At 43.7% G+C, this 17,256-nt stretch overlaps 1 protein-coding gene across 3 annotated transcripts in view; it reads left to right on the forward strand.

Moving 5' to 3' along the window:
* Window positions 1–17,256, forward strand: part of OGT (O-linked N-acetylglucosamine (GlcNAc) transferase) — a 42,086-nt gene that overhangs the window by 11,315 nt on the left and 13,515 nt on the right. For all 3 annotated transcript variants that reach the window (XM_014608313.3, XM_019486436.2, XM_014608312.3), the window contains exons 5-14: window positions 1,858–1,974; window positions 4,556–4,635; window positions 6,720–6,915; window positions 7,229–7,369; window positions 7,591–7,691; window positions 7,877–8,030; window positions 8,132–8,233; window positions 8,596–8,775; window positions 9,555–9,713; window positions 13,275–13,364. In XM_014608313.3, the coding sequence (XP_014463799.1) occupies window positions 1,858–1,974; window positions 4,556–4,635; window positions 6,720–6,915; window positions 7,229–7,369; window positions 7,591–7,691; window positions 7,877–8,030; window positions 8,132–8,233; window positions 8,596–8,775; window positions 9,555–9,713; window positions 13,275–13,364 (1,320 nt within the window). The remainder of the gene's footprint in view (window positions 1–1,857; window positions 1,975–4,555; window positions 4,636–6,719; window positions 6,916–7,228; window positions 7,370–7,590; window positions 7,692–7,876; window positions 8,031–8,131; window positions 8,234–8,595; window positions 8,776–9,554; window positions 9,714–13,274; window positions 13,365–17,256) is intronic.

Raw genomic sequence — 17,256 nt, forward strand, 5'->3', positions numbered from 1 at the left:
GAAAGTGTTATTTTGTTTTTTGTGAGAACTCATTAAACAAGAAAAATATCTTGAGTAAATTGCAATGTATTTCTTTGGTTATCAGTGCATTTGAAAGATCAAGCCAGCAAGTTCCTTACTGTTTGAACTAAAATTGAATTTCTTTATAGAACTTTCAGAGCCTTTCTTCCAAAAAAAAAAAAAATGCCTTGCTGTATGCAGTTGCCCTGATTTAACCCTCTCCCTTCTGCATGACTCCCATGTTACAGACAGATTGTCCTCATTTCCATGTGTTAGACATGTCCAAAGAATTGCAATTGCTTTGTTGAACTTTTACTAATGATCTTGTTTTATTTTCTCTCTTGTTTTTGGTTTTTTCACCACTGATATTGTATTTAGAAGGTTTCAGGTGGGTGAAACCTCCTATTCCATGCGTAAGGTGCCTCGCTGAAGGGAGCTCGAGGCCTGGATCTAGGGCAGACACACACCTCCTCCTCCTCTTCCAGCAAGGAACGCACCGAAAAGTCACATGATGAGAAATATGGTAACGGGTTTGTAACTGCCACAGCAAAACCATTTGCCTCCATGCCTGAATCTTCTGTCTTGTGGCTTCAGAAACAGCTTAAAATATTTTATTTACAACCATGTAATGTAAGAATGTTTTATACTACTAGCCACAATACTTTCAAAGAAATAAAGTAAAGTAAAGTAAAATGTTAAAAAGGAAAAGAAAAAGAAATAATTGGCGATTAGTTAATAGTAAAAGCTTCTAACTCTTCTGGTTGTTCATTTTTTTCCTTTTTTTCTTCTTTGTTTGGATTGCAGCGTTCTGCTCTTCTGATGATGCGCTGTGATCCTGCAGTAGCGCAAAGGCTGCGCAGCGGTAATGCGCGTTGCGTGCGATCAGGCCCTTGTGAACGGTTGACTCGATAATTAATCTCTGATTGGGTAGCTGCTGAAGCTCCAGGCTCTAGCCTTTTGGATAAAATCGGGTTGTAACACGTTTAGCATCCAGATGTCAAATTTAACATGGGAGTTTCTACATGCACCTGTCTGGTAGATTAACGATTCTGGTTGGCCGTTCACTGTATCTAGGGGCGTTATACATAGCACAGCAATTTGCAGCGATAGCGTGGCAGCGTGCTGTTAGGATGCGCCAGCGATTTCTTGCGCTTGCATTACAGGGACCTAAACCTTCATGCAATCCTGTCATTTGAGGTTTTGAGGCTGATGGTAGCCTAGCAAATAAATATTGAAGAGGAGGTGGAGGGTAGGACATAAAATCCATGTTTTGTCTGACCTTTGGTAGTAAGGACAGCTAAATATTCAAGAGTGGCTGCCATGCTTTTTCAATAGTCCGTTTCTAGATTTTGTTTTAAAACTATTCGTTTACTTTGAAGTATTTTTTTCCCTTATTTTGACTTAAGATGTTTGTTCAGTGGAGACCATGTAGCTTGTGGGAGAGTATTTTGATACATCCTAGATAACGAAAGAGGCTAGATTTAGATGTGATTTAGCAAGAAAAATGCCCTAGTCTGTCTAAACATAGTGCATTTCTGATGTGAATTAGTCTCTGAAGGGATGTTACCTAAAGATCAGCGTAACTGAAAAATGGTGGGCTTGCACCTGGGTTTTGGTTTGCGCTGGCGCAGGATCAGCAGCTGTTTACAGCGCATTAGTTTTGGCGCAAGCTAGCCTATACTGCAGGGTCACTTTTGGCTGGTTGGAGAAGGAATACTGACAATTACTTTTTCTCGTTTTTTTCGTTCTTTTCTTTTCTTTTTCTTTTTTCCTTTTTCGTTTTTTTTGTTTTTTTTTTTTTTGTTTTTTTTTTACAAATATTCCCCTTCCCTTGTATCTATCGTTAACTGTTCCAAGGCCTGTTATTTGAAAGCAATAGAAACTCAACCAAACTTTGCGGTAGCATGGAGTAATCTTGGCTGCGTTTTCAATGCTCAAGGAGAAATTTGGCTTGCCATTCATCATTTTGAAAAGGTAACTGTTTAAGCCTGTCATTTTCTGCAGTGTATTCTAATGAGTATTGTCTACCTAGTAATAAGCACCTTACTAAGTTGATAGAAATATTTGAGTCTGTACCTGTAACTCTTTGGGTAGTTACTTACTAGCATAAAATCTCATACTAATCCTTACTCGCATGTAAGGATTCCCAGATGCTATTGAAGGGGGAGTTGAAACAGTCCTGCTCTGGAAATAGATGGCAAGTGACTTGGCTTTTCCCATCTTTGTTTCTTATGGGGGAAAAAAATGTTTTCTTTAGCTGCTCAATAAGAGGTAAATATTTGGATATACCTCCCTGCCAAAAGCCAATCTAACATTCTAAAGTTGTTCTAGTCAACGTTGCTTAGTATCTGAAGAACATTAGGAGTGCATTTTAGAAATTAATTTAATAAAGCAGTGTCATACAGATATTGTACATCTTTCTCCAGGGTGCTAAATTCTTTAGAGTAATATCTGTAATTCCTGTTCTTGCTCCTACGTGATACCTCCTAATTAATATAATCTGAAAAGTTAGTGCTCTTCTCTTGAGATCCTTAACAATCTAAAATCACGTGATGCTAAGCTACACGTTATTTTCCTAGTCCCCAAGACTTTATAGGTTGTTTTTAATCCTCTGATGGTATTTATAGAGAATAGGGATGGAAGGTATCAAGTTCACATGACAGTTTTTGTAACAAAACTAGTAAGAATGGTGCAAGTAGCTGACAGACTAAACTTACCTAAAATCTAGTATCACATCTTCAGTCTTATTCTTTTGAAGTTTGCCAAATGATGGGCAACTGAAAAGGCTAGGACTTTTCAGTTTGGAAACGAGAAGACTGAGAGGGGATGTGTGATAGAGGTCTATAAAATCCTGAAGGGCATAGATAAAACAAATAAGGAACTGTTATTCACCCAGTCCCAGAATATAAAAAGTGGCACTACTCTGGAGTCATTTGCATTGAGTGTATATGATGACAGTTTCTTGCAGACAAAGCATTACTTGCTACTTCATAAAACATATGCATCCTACCCTCCTTTTTATTGCTTTTGGAGTCAAATACAGAAAGCGTGTTCTGCCCTTTATCCCCCTGGAACAGGGCACAAGGAGGAACAGGCCAAGAATGCACAGTGCTGGTATTGTGAAAGCAAAAGGGTGGGTCTGAGGGTATAGGCATATGTACATTGGAGCAGTTTCAGAAGAGGAACATTTCAAAAGGGGAGCTGCAGTTTCTAGTTATTACCTGTGGTCAAGGCAGAAACCATATAATGTTGGAAAACCACTACAACTTCAATACTGCTTTGTCCAGGGTTAAAATTGGGGTGGTTGTGCTACACTTATATCGTTCTCAGTTTGTGTCTACACCTAAGAATTGGAACATATCAGCTGCTCCTCTTTTGAAACTGCTCCAAATGTATGTAGCCATACCATAATTTGCAGTTCAGAGACATGATATATGCCTACAGTGAGACTGTGGATGTGGAGAATATATCTCAAAGCACTCCAGTAACTAGTAAGTAACTTTCTTTTCTCAAAACAGGTATCATTGGTCTGCTGAGCTTGGGGTAAAACAGTTGACCTAAAATGCAATTCATCTTTGGGGCATTAAGATAAAGTGAGGGAAAAACATTTGAGTGTAGAAAGGTATTCGTTCATATGTGCATTCTTGTAAGGTATTCAGTTCCAAATTTTCCTACTTTTACTATTGGTAAAATCATAGCTGCTTTCCAGCATTGAGAGAGAAACCTGTTCAGCCTCCACAAGAGAAGGCTGAGGGGGGATTTAGTGGCCGTTTACAAACTAGTCAGGGGGGACCAGCAGGCACTGGGGGAGTCCCTGCTCCCCTGAGCGCTACCGGGAGTGACTAGAAATAATGGTCACAAGCTGGCAGAGGGTAGATTCAGGCTAGATATCAGGAGGCGCTACTTCACTGTCAGGGCGGCTAGGATCTGAAACCAGCTTCCAAGAGAAGTGCTGCTGGCTCCTACCCTGGGGGTCTTTAAGAGGAGGCTGGATGAACACCTTGCCGGGGTCGTTTGACCACAGTACTCTTTCCCGCCGTGGTGGGGGTTTGGCCTTGATGATCTGGTCAGGTCCCTTCCGAACCTACCAACTACGAAACATATAAGGATGTAGTATTACTCTCTTGCCCGATGATCATAAACAGTTGGGATACAGTAGGAAGAGGGAGGTTACAGAAACTGAGATTTATGTAAACCAACTTCAGTTGGTATATTTTTGATGTGCATGAACTTGGAAAGAACCTAGTTCACAGACATAGGTGGAATTAGGTAAAAGATGGTTTTATTATTACTGTTTAGTCTGTTGTAAATAAGACTTCATTTTTGATGGTGTCAGTATAGCACTTTTCAACAGGAAGCAGTGGGATAAATTGTGTAGATTATTATTACTTTGAATTGTTCTTGCTTGTTGGTTTGTTTGTGGGATTTTTTTCAGGATTGTTCATGCTGTGGGGGTTACATTTCTATTTTAACTTTTGGGTTTTTTAGGGGGTGACATTTTATAGTATAAGCACTGAACATGGTGCATAAGTTACTTTTCTTTAAAATTCTGCAGGCTGTAACACTTGACCCAAATTTTCTGGATGCTTACATCAATCTGGGGAATGTTCTGAAGGAGGCAAGGATTTTTGACAGGTAAGCAGATGGCATCTAAGTTTTTCCTCCAGCAGCCAACCGTTACCCAAATATGTATTATGTTCCTGTTTTTTCTTTTTTTTTTAAAAAGGTGTTTTCCTTCTCAATTGTTGCCTGACTAAATTATCACTTAACATGAAGTAAATGTCCTTGGAACACAAGCTTGGAACTTTTACTACCCTGGGATATATAAATGAGCATTGCCCTGACCAGCCTTCACTTCTTTCTTATCACTGCAAAAAGTGAAATACTTACCTGTATCTGTTGCTATATTGCTTGAGAAGTTTTCAGCTTCTCGCCTCTCATTTTATTAGGAAGGTATATATAGTTAGATTGTTTGCCAACCCTCTTTTTGTCCACTAGGACCCATGTTTTTTCAGGCTTTCATAATATATAATTTAACCTTTTCATTATAGATACATTTTGTACATGGCTGAAGATACTCCTTTAGTTTTAAGTTGTACTTCATGTATAATGGCTCCCTATGTGATAATAAGTATGTTTTGCATTTCTGCAGGAGAGAGAGACCAAGTACAGCTTTGTGCTGTGTGAGAGAACCTGGGTCTTTAACTGGACAGGTAGAGCTATAGAGTTAATAGGAGTGAAGTGGCTCAGTTTCAGTCCAGAAGCTATCACAATGGCGTATTCTGCACACTGAGACTCCTACTTGCTCCTAAACAGATAGTGTCAGCAAGACATGCTGTGAGACATGCTTTTAGATAGGCTGAGCTGCAAGTTTCAGAAAAGTCTCCCTTCTGACATGCAGGACAGGTATCTGAGGTTCATTCTTTTACCCATGCAGTCTTACTTTGCATTTAATCTTGAAACGTTCAGTTGTGAGAGAGGCTTTTCCAGTCATTAAAGTAAGACTCCTTAGAGCCAACTCTTAGGTTGTTGATTGTTCCTTATTTATGTGACACAAAGATTCATGCAATCTTGTTTGAAAGACTGGTTAATTAGCATGGTAACTCTTTCTTGTAAGATGTTTGCCTTTGTACTTCCTTGTTCTTGCCACCTTTCTCCACTGTGTCAGTCTTGCTGAAGGAAGTGTTGAGGGTAGGTCTCTGTGACAGTATAGTGCCATGTGGAGATAGAATCATAGAAAATGAGGGTTGAAAGGTACCTTGGGAGGTCAATTAATCTAACCCCCATGTCAAAGCAGGGCCATCCCCAACTAGATCATCCCAGCCAAGGTTTTGTCTAGCTGGGCCTTAAAAACCTCCAAGGATGGAGGGTAACCCATTCCAGTGCTTCCCCACCCTCCAAGTAAGAATTCTTCCTAATATCCAACCAAAACTCCCCTTGCTGCAACTTGAGCCCATTGCTCCTTGTTCTGTCACCTGCCACCGCTGAAAACAGTCCGGCTCCATCCTCTTTGGAACTGCCCTTTAGGGAATTGAAGGCTGCTGTTCAATAGGCCCAGGTCCCTCAGCCTCTCATCAGTCAAGTGCCTGAGCTAACCTGGCATAGTTACAGGAAGCACTGCAGTTGCATCAGTGTGGCATGGCTCCTGGAGGGATTAACTCTGCTGAGAAACTAGCTGAGCTGTCATGTAAACAGAGCCTGAGCGATCAACAAATGTATTTTGTGTCCTTAACCCCACATTGGGAGTGTGAATGCCAAGGCTGGGTGCACTTGTAGCTCTAATGTATGCTGCTTCCCAGGAAATTTTGTGCTCAGGTGGTGAGCATAAACTTTTTATCTAGGGCGTGTAGTTGTAGAAAGGGTCATCCTGAAGAGTCCAATTGGAAGGGGGGATTGGATGTTTCCTCAGCACTTATCTAAAGGGAACAGTGTCTTTCTCCTGCATGTTTTGAACTGCTGTTTTAAAGTTGGAATAAATAACTTGTTGTCTTAGTTGAGTTTTACGTTTTTGCCTTCTGTACTCTCCTCTTTCTTATCTCCAATAGTTATTAATTTTGCACAGTCGAAGAGGCTTTTTTCATGCCTTCACTTAAAAAGCAGTAGAGAGCACAAACACTATTCTCTTCTGTGCATGTCGTTTATGACTGAGATGAAGGTACGAGTAATTATATGCCGTCATATGTCAGCCGTATAAATGTTAACTGCACCTCTCATTACAGAGCTGTAGCAGCTTATCTACGAGCCCTGAGTCTGAGTCCTAATCATGCAGTTGTGCACGGCAACTTGGCTTGTGTGTATTATGAGCAGGGACTGATCGATCTGGCGATAGACACCTACCGTCGAGCTATTGAGCTGCAGCCACATTTTCCTGATGCATACTGTAATCTGGCCAATGCTCTGAAGGAGAAAGGCAGTGTAAGTATTTCTATTTCATTTTGGTCTGCTGTTTATATAAAGTTTTGCTGATGCTTGTTTCAGGACCCCAAGTGATAATGAACATTGATAAGGTGGGAAGCTGTCTTTTAATATTTGGTTGCTTTGTGTATAAACTTGTAGGAAAATAATAGGAACAAAGTCTTCTAATCAGAGCTGTTTAAAGATGGGCATTTGTAATAATGACGGTCTCACAAGCAGAGTTTTCACAAACGTAACCATATCAAACAGTATTTCCCCTGCTTGCTTAATTTACTCACTATTTCTTAGAAATAAAAATGGAATTTTGTTCAAGGTGGCTGAAGCAGAGGAATGTTACAATACAGCTCTTCGCCTGTGTCCCACACATGCAGACTCCCTCAATAACCTGGCAAACATCAAGCGGGAACAGGGGAACATTGAGGAGGCTGTCCGCCTTTACCGCAAAGCTCTTGAGGTATGTTTGAATGTGACGATACAGAATAGCATGCAGGTATGTAGCTCAGAGTCTGTAAGGCATAGATGATTCTTATCGGTAAAGAAGCAGATAAAGCTGGTGATTCCTTCTGGTGAAAGCTGAATAATATGCCAAGGAGAGCAAAAAGTAAACGTTTTGTAATGTGATGTCTGTGGCAGATCTAAGGGGCAAACTTAGTTGTCTGCTTGGTTGTCTTACAGGTGTTTCCAGAGTTTGCTGCTGCCCATTCAAACTTGGCAAGTGTTCTGCAGCAGCAAGGAAAGCTACAGGAGGCTTTGATGCACTACAAAGAGGCTATTAGGTAACAGTTTGCATCTAATGTTCCCAAAGGCTGGTGACAGGAACATTGCATAGATGCACAGGAAGTGGCTTAGTGCTGCAAGTTGTAGTTTATGCAGTGTTATGCAAACCTTGTAACTGGACAGCTACTCGGATGGGGTTTCCTGGAATAACTGCTCTTGTGTGTGTGGTTTTCTCAATTTTTAGAATCAGCCCCACATTTGCAGATGCCTATTCTAATATGGGAAATACTTTGAAGGAGATGCAGGATGTTCAGGGAGCCTTACAGTGTTACACCCGTGCCATCCAGATAAATCCTGCTTTTGCTGATGCACACAGCAACCTAGCCTCCATTCATAAGGTATAACTGTATTCATGGTTCACTTCATAATTCAGTAATGCATTTGGCAAACAATCCTTCAGTCTGTTTTTGCCTGCTGACTACTTCCTCTACTTTTGTAGGATTCAGGGAATATACCAGAGGCCATTGCTTCTTATCGCACCGCTCTGAAACTAAAGCCTGATTTTCCGGATGCATATTGCAACTTGGCCCACTGTTTGCAGGTGAGGAGAAGGGCTGTAACTAATTCTTAGGAGTTACCCTGATTACAGGTACCAAGACTGTCCGTGTCAAACAGCCAGTGTATCATACTGTTTTAAAGAGGAGACAAATCTCAAATTGGAAGATAATTTTGCAATCATTTTCTCTTCTGGAGAAGTGCTTGCTTGCTTCATTGAGCTGCAGTAAAGTCAACCCTATTGGTTATTAGGGTAACTGAAGCTTGCAGTTAAATATAGACATTTGTGAAATACCTTATTTTCATGTAATGGAGAAACATGAATCCATCCTACTTTTATGTAAACAGAATAGAACAAATCTCTGTTTTAAATTTATGCCAACCCAGGGCTTTCTTTTCCCTTTCTAGATTGTCTGTGACTGGACAGATTACGATGAAAGAATGAAAAAGTTGGTTAGTATTGTAGCTGATCAGTTGGAGAAGAACAGATTGCCTTCTGTCCACCCTCATCACAGCATGCTATACCCACTTTCTCACAGCTTTAGGAAGGCTATTGCTGAGAGACATGGAAATCTCTGTTTGGACAAGGTAGGAGCTTTTGTGTGGTTTGGTGCTGGTAGCCTATGGGCCACATGTGGCCCCTGAGGGTTAAGTTTCAGCTCCTGGGTTCCCACCCAGCCACTGCTTTCCCCTATTGCTCTGGCTGCTCCATGCTACCTGCCCCTGGCCGAGGGGGTGGGGCAGTGCAGCATGGCACAGTTTGAAGGGGTTAGGGAGGCCATAGCCCAGGCTGCCTGAGTGGCAGAGGAGCTCACTGGGGCATGTGGAGTGCAGCGGGGGGGGGACACCTGGATGTATGGTGCAATGGGGAGGAGCAACAGGGAAGCAATACAGGGGCTACAGGGACCTTGGTTCCTGCTGGTGTGGCCCTTGGTAATGTGGCCTGGGGGGTGTGCAGCTTCCAGCTGCTTCAAAGTTGGACAACCCTGGTTCAGCCTACATGAACAGTGAAGTGTGCAGTCCTCCATAAGTTCAGAAACCAACCAGTGACAGCTGTCAAAACTTTGAGAGTCAGACACACAGATGTCATTCAGTTGAATAGAGGCCTTTTCTTTGCTTGGCCAGCTGATTCTGATGTCCTGCTATGTGGCATGTGGGAGTTTGCCCCTTTTTGTTATGAACCTTGCATGCTTTGAAATTTTAAACATTTTAATGTTTTATTTTCACAATAGTTTAAATATGAGGAAAGACAAGTTGTGGGCACATCTGAAGGCCTTAGACATTCAGGAAGGGATCTGTTTTTAGTGTTTTGGATGGTATTTATAGGCTTATTGTGTCACTAAATGTTTTGGGAATTTTATTGGTAGATCAATGTCCTTCACAAGCCACCATATGAACATCCAAAGGACTTGAAGACTAGTGAAAGCAGACTTCGTATTGGCTATGTGAGCTCTGATTTTGGCAACCATCCAACGTCCCACCTAATGCAGTCAATCCCAGGCATGCATAACTCAGACAAATTTGAGGTAAGTAGTGTAAATAGCCCACTGGCATCTTAAATAGCTGACAGCTGTTGCATAGGTAGCTTAAGGGAAGGAAAGTGCTTGTGTTTGGGGAAAGCTGAACAAATATTTCTTGTCAGGTTTGCTATAGACTCTTTTAGAAAGCTTTTTTTTTTTTTTTTTTTTACCACAAAAGGCAGGTCCTCTTCCCCTTTATAAAATGGAATTGAGGGAGTAAGAAGTTCACGCTGTCCTTGGAGATACTAGCAATAGGGTCTGTGAAGAATGCCTACAGCAGCTGAAAGGAAGTATCTGATACTTTGGTGTCTGTTATTTCTAATGGACTCTTCCCCTGTAATTCTTTTTTTTGCTCTTTCTGTTTGGCTGGATGACCTGTTTTTAACCAGATCAGGATAACTGGTAATACTGCTGAATGATAGCTTTGCATCAATCTGCTGAAATCTGTTGCAGCTGTATATTTTTATCTGCTGCATATCATTATGAATAGTATCAGGAGCTCACAACCTTTACATCCTTCTTCCTGAGATATCTGAATCGCCACTGAACTCATCAGCCTAAGGCAGGGGTGGGCAAAATATGGCCCGCGGGCTGGATTCGGCTCACCTGCCTGGGTACTGCTTGGCTCCCCCCACCTCCATTGCCTGTGCTGCTTCAGGAAGCAGGTAGCGTGGGGAAGCAACAGTGACTGTGGGGTGCGTGCCAAGCACCATATGCCCAGCCAGACGGGAAAACTGCAGCCGAATGGCTTCTGCCCCAGCACGCAGGGCTCTAGCTCTGACTTCTGGCCGCCTTCCATCCACATGTGAGCTGGAGCACTGTGTGCTGGGGCCAGGAGCTACTTGGATGCAGCTTTCCCCCTGCCTGGCTGGGTGTATGGTGCTTGGCTTGTATCCCTGTCCCCATAGCCATTGCTGCTGCTTCCCCATGCTAGTGCAGCAGGAGGATGAGAAGTGTGGTGGGGGAAGCCAAGCAGTCCTTGGGCAGCTTCACTAGGAGCAGCCCTACTGGAAAGCTGTGCAGCTGGTTGGAGTGAGGCATGGCCTGCTCCAGGTGAGGGTGGGTGGGGCTTGACCCCCTGCAGAGTGTTGGACGGCAGCCAGAGACCAGATTTGGGAGTAGGGGCAGTGGTCCACACTTGCACAGCATTGCCTAGGGCAGCTCTGCTGCATGTGCCCTGTGTGTAGCTGCTGCGCCCTCCCCCCGCCCACCCAGTAAGACTTTATTTTGAGCTATTATGCAGTTGCCTCTAGATACAGAAATATAAATCAGGACAGCTATTCTTTTTTTTTTTACAGAAAATGAAAATGTTATATAGATGCCTGGGGGTTTTTTCTTTTGTTTTTTAATGTGTGTGTGTGTGTGTATATTTTTTTTTTTTATCTATAATTTGTTAAAATCATAATTTCTGGATGATTTTGTGTGTGACCCTCAACTGTTCACCAAAACTGGTTAAGTGGCCTGTGAGTCAAAATGTGGTCTAAGCTCGTGGTAGAAGTGATAACTTTTATTAGACGAAGATTTTTGCAAAAAAATTTTTGTAATTGCTCTAAAATATGTAGTTTTCTGGGATCATGATAGTTTTGCGGTAACACTAAGAACAAAGCAGAATAAGGGAAATATTGATACGTGATACAGCAGCTAAGTGTTAAATGTGAATCTGTTCCTAATCCTGTTCCAGAGTTAATCTGGGACTGAAGAAATACCTTAAACCCAAGGGTGTCAAATACTTGGCCTATGGGCCATTGGGAGTGCAGTGAAACAGAATTTGGGGTCCCTGGACCCCAGTAGACATGACTATTGGTGGTAGCTCCCTACTGAACACAACTCTGTATAGCTGTGTGCCATCAGTCCTGGGCAGCTGCACAGAGCTGTGTTTGGGTGATAGCATGGAACTTTGGCCAGGCATCAGTGCCAGGGGCATGCAGCGGTGCAGAGCTTTAGTTGGGCAGCAGTGTGGATCTGCATTGAAGCAGCCACTGCTTTTAGGCATGCCCATGTCTATACTGCTGCATGCCACTGCCCAAGCACGGCTCTGTGCGTCTGCCCACCCCAGACTTTGTTCTGCTGCCCAGCCAGAGCTCTGTACTGTCACATGCCCTTGGTTCTTCTCTGACATGTGCCTCTGGCTCTGTGCTGCATGAATACAGCTCTGTAGCCATGCGACCCTGCTTGAATGCAGCTTCACAGATCTGGTCTGAGAGGAGCCTCTGTAGTTTGGATTCGGCCTGGGGTGAGTTTGACACCCTTGCCTTACCCACTCTTCAGAATTGATTAGTCCCCTAATTTTTTTTTAAGCCCTTCATCTAAAGTAGTTTGATTTTTTGGTTTGGTTTTGTTTTTTGTTTTGTTTGGGGGTTTTTGGTTCTCAAATACTTAATATACTAGATCAGTCAAAATTGCCTGACATTTCCCTTAAATCATAATATTCTCTTTTGTCCAAAACACTATCAGTGCAACTTGTCAGTTATTTCAGTCTGTACTGGGGTAGGCAACTCCTGGCATGGGTGCCTGAGCATGGCACAGAAAGGCATTTTGCTTGGCATATGCCTCAGGGAGGACAGTGGTGAGGGGGCCGGGGCTATGCTGCTGCTGCAAGGATTGCAGCTCCCATGCCATCTGCCCCTGGCATGCTAATATCTTGTAAGTTGAGGTTGTGGGTTTTTTTGGCACTCTGCCCAAAAACATTGTCAACCCCTGATTCATACCTTTTTGCATCTTCTGAATGCTTATTCCACACATCCCTTTTCTTTTATTGAGTCCTAGTAGTACTTGTAACTCTCACACTTCCTTCTTGATGTAGAAGTGCAGAAGCTATTACACCTTCCAATTTAGCCCATGATGAAAAATCTCAGACCCCAATGTGACTGCTGTATACCTTCCTGACAGAAGCTGCTTGCTTAAACAGTTTATAAGTTGCTACATTTGAAAATAATCACTTTGTTCTCACAAAATGTTAGGATTATTCTTAATGACAGGGAGTCAGAAAATATCCATGTTGGCAGGAAGGGATTATAACCTGTTCTAGAATGACTGTATTCCAAAACCCACCAAAGAAAATTTAAATCTTTATATAGACGTTGAATGCACTAGTTCTTACTAAAATGTGTTCCTTGCCTTCCATCTAATCAGACTTGTATACGTTGGCTGTGTTTGAATCCATGGTTAGGAAGTACTGAATTTACTAAGGACTTGTAGTTTGCATACGCTATTACTGTTTTGCTTGTACCCAGCAGATTTGTCCCTCCAGCCTCTAACCACTCTGTTTGGTTGGATGATTTGGGACTAAGTATGCTGTTAATCCAGAACCGAGCCCAGTAATGCAGTTGTCATACCAGCAAAGTCTGTGGTGCTTATTCATATTTTTCCTAGAATACTTATTTAGGGCTTTCAAAGCCAGTACCTGGGCATGAGGGTAATTCTGACTTCATGTACAATAAAATTTAATCTCATTCCAAATTACTCTGTGGATGACCATCACTTATATTGTAATTCAGCAGTATTAATGGTGAAATTTCAGTCACTAGTCTAAGTTGTTACGCTAACTTGAGATGCTCTGTCCCTAAGGTTTTCTGTTATGCTCTCAGTCCTGATGATGGCACGAATTTCCGGGTAAAGGTGATGGCTGAAGCAAACCATTTCACTGATCTGTCTCAGGTTAGTTATTTTGTTTGAATTCTCAGCATGTGTGTTTTTTTTTTTTTTTAAATGGTTGGTTGACTCAACCTGTGTGAATCTGTGGAAGGGTACTGGCCACAGTGTATTTCTTGAATCACAGATTGAGTGGCAAATATGATCCACAAACTCGAAAATTTTGAGGAGTTAAATCCTACTGTTATGGTTATTCTAGAAATGGTAGTCGTCTGAAGGGGTGTGTGTGGGGGGGGGGGTGTCTATGTTTCATAGTTTCATAGTTGGTAGGGTCGGAAGGGACCTGAGGAGATCATCTAGTCTGACCCCCTGCCGTGGCAGGAAAGAGTACTAGGGTCAAACGACCCTGGCTAGATGTTTGTCCAGCCTCCTTTTAAAGACCCCCAGGGTAGGAGCCAGCACCACTTCACTTGGAAGTTGGTTCCAGGTCCTAGCCGCGCTGTTGGAATGTTTTAGTAATGCTGGTGGGCAAATGAGAGAGGTTATGAATTTTGAAAACAGTCATACTTACATAGGAGGAATAAGTTGAACAGTATCATAGAACTGGAGAATCGTAGAAAAGTAGGACTGGAAGGGGCCTCCAGAGATCATTAGTCCAACCCATTGCCTGAGGCCTTTTGAGTCTTTTTCCTCCAGGGCAGATACCAGCTTACACTTTGTGCAGATGAAGGACATTCTGGGAAGAAACGTTACATGACATAACCCGTGTAGGTCACAACTGCTGACCCATCCTCACTTTGCCTCCTTTGCTCCCTGAAGGACACCTAAGCTGTAGACAAAACAAACAAAACCACACCACAAAATCCTACACACTAAACACCCACACTTGGGCTGGTGTACACACTCGCACATAGCACATAATCTCCTGCTCCCTGGCTCCGTCTTACAGGAGACTTCACAGGCAAACTCCTGTTTGCTGCCTTCTGTTACCCATTTCCTCTTCTCTGGGGGCTGCCTTTTTAGAACGCTGTCTAGCCTGTCTCTGTGCCTCAGTTAGCTAAACCAGTCCCGCACAGAGCAGGCCCTGTCAATCAGTCAGTCTGGGGGGCAGGGGGAAACACCACAGAAAAACCACATACCAAGCAGGTAGGCAAACACTCAGCACTCGGTCAGGCATCCAAAGTCACTAGCTCCCAGAAAAACCTTCTCATGGAAGTCCTACTACTGAGCTACTTACCTCAGAGCAACTGCGCTCTGCTTACTGCTCTGCTCATTAGTGTGTAGGAGGCTCCATGCCTGTCAGAGTGAGGATCCTATACAAACCCAGTTTCTGATTTTGTGCTATCAGCAGCTGCCCTTGTGAATGGGCGGTCTGCAGCTTTTGTAAGACGAGGCAAAAGTGACCCAGCTCTAAAACTGCTGCCAGACAAATTGAGTCCCTGGGAAAAGCACCTAAGCCCTCTGGGATTTTTAAGCCTCGTGAGCACCAGTGTCAACTGGTCAGTATCATGACTTCACCAGTCTGGAGAGCAAGGGGAAGTTTCATTGAAGACGGCAATGGGGCCTTGAAGAGCTTTCCCTGCATGGAAAATGAGAAGAAAAAAGGCTTTTAAAGACTATGTACAAGAGAGGTGGCAAGATTTAGAAATGATCAGCGTTTTGGGCCTGGTGAGCGCAAAGTTGGATACCTAGACTGTTGATCTAAATGACTGGGAAGATGTTTGGGAGTACACAGGGAAAACTGGGGAAAAGTGCTGGGGAGAAGAGATTTCTGGCTTAATTTTGACCACATTGAATTAAAATGGAGAGCTGAATGCCTACAAAAATGCTGGTAAGACAAGCTAAACAGGAGGTGCCAACCTCTGGCCGGTGAAATCTTGGTAGGAAATGTGGTGGTGGGGGAGCAGTGGCAATTAATACTGCTTCCCTTCCTCCCCCCTCAGATTCCCAAGACCTGTACAGCTTCTCCCCATCCCCATGGCTGCCTTGGGACCAGGCCACCCCCACCCCGACCCCTTTCCCCTGCACAGCCAGATCAGGGTCGGGGCTGAGCCGCTCCCCTCTGGGCACTAGATCAGGACCATGGGCACTGCACATCTGGTCCACTGGGCTAAGCTACTAGATCTAATCCTAAGGATATGCCTCTCTGCTAGGGAGTTTATGAAGCATTTTACTCTGGGACTTGGTGCCAGGACTTTTGTCAAGCCCACATGGAAAATCTTCCATTTGTTGTCAGTTGTCTAGCCAGGCAAGTCTGTCTTTGGTACAGGTGCCCCAGACCAGAATGGATGCATCAACAATCATCATGAGATGGAGACAGAACACCGATATGACCTCCCTTAAGACATTATAGTTCCATAGTTGTTAGGGGCTGGAAGTGACCTTACAGATCATTAGGTCCAGCTCCCCTGCACTTGGGCAGAAACCCCACCCAGATGGGCATCAAGATGCTTTTTGAAGATGGCCAGGGTGGGTGACTGTACCACCTTTGTGGGGAGCTTGTTCCAAGCCCTTGGCATTTGACTTGTAAAGACGTTTTTTCCTTATGTCTAGCCTGAAGCTATCTTCAGTCAGTTTGTGCCTGTTATTGCTTGTCCTCCCCTGGGAGGCCTTGGTGAATAGATGCTCCCTCAGGCCCTGATGTACGCCCCGATATACTTGTAGGCTGCTGCCAAGTCCCCTCTGAGTCTTCTCTTCTCCAGGCTGAGCAGTCCCAAGTATTTCAGCCTCCTTGTATAACCTGGTCTCAAGGCCTCTAATCATGTGTGTGGCCCTCCTTTGGATTCTCTCGAGCTTCTCCACATCCTTCCTGAAATGCGGTGCCCAGAACTGGATGCAGTACTCCAGCTCTGTGGTCTCATCAAGATGGAGAAGAGCAGGAGGATGACATCCTTAGCCCTGCTCGAGATGCCTCCATAGATGCATGCCAGTGTTTGATTAGCTCCGCCAGCTATGGCATTGCATTGGTGGCTCGTGTTCATTTGGTTGTCTATCACGATACCCAGGTCTCGTTCAGTTGTGGTGCTGGCAAGCATAGCTCTGCTGAGCTTGTATGTGCGTTGTGGATTATTTCTCCCCAGATGGAGCACTTTACATTTCTCCGTGTAGCACAGCATCTGGTTGAGGTCTGCCCACCTCGCAAGCCTGTCCAGGTTTGGCCTGTATTGCCAGCCTGTCTTCGAGTGTGACCATGATCCCACATAGTTTGGTGTCATCAAAAAAAACCGTTGCCAGTTCGCTTTTAATACCCGAATCCAAATCGTTGGTGAACGTATTGACAAGCACCGACCCAACTACTGAACCCCGAGGGACGCCACTGGTTACCTTCTGCCATTATGACTTTGTCTCTGGGTCCTATCACGGAGCTAGTTACCTAGCTACTGGACCGTAAAGTAGTTGAGGCCGCATTTTCCCAATTTTACCTTGAGGACAGCGCGAGAGACCAAGTCAAAGGCCTTTTTGAAGTCCAAGTATATGACATCAACTTTATTTCCCCTATCCAGGTGGCAAGTTACTTGATTGTAGAAGGAAATGAGGTTGGTCTGGCATGATCTGCCCATAACAAAGCCATGTTGGCTGTCCTTCAGAATATCGCCTTCTGTTAGCCTCTCTGTAATGGATTCTTTGATAATTCTCTCCAGGATTTTACCAGGGATTGAGGTCAAACTGTTTGGCCTGTAACTTCCTAGGTCCTCCCTTCTCCCTTTCTTAAAGGTTGGCACCACATTGGCTTTTTTCCAGTCTTCTGGGACCTGTCCTGGGCTCCATGAGTCTTCATATAACTTGGCTGTAGGTGATGCGATGACATGGGCCAGTTCTTTTAGCACTCTTGGGTGTAGTTCATCTGGTCCTGCTGCCCTGTAGATACTTAGCCTTTGTAGGTGCTCCCCTACAAGACCTGCACCAACTATGGTGGTCACCCCCATCATGGTCATCCTGTATCCTGTCAAGTAGGCTA

The sequence above is a fragment of the Alligator mississippiensis genome, chromosome 8, assembly GCF_030867095.1.
Source record: "Alligator mississippiensis isolate rAllMis1 chromosome 8, rAllMis1, whole genome shotgun sequence".
NCBI lineage: Eukaryota > Metazoa > Chordata > Crocodylia > Alligatoridae > Alligator > Alligator mississippiensis.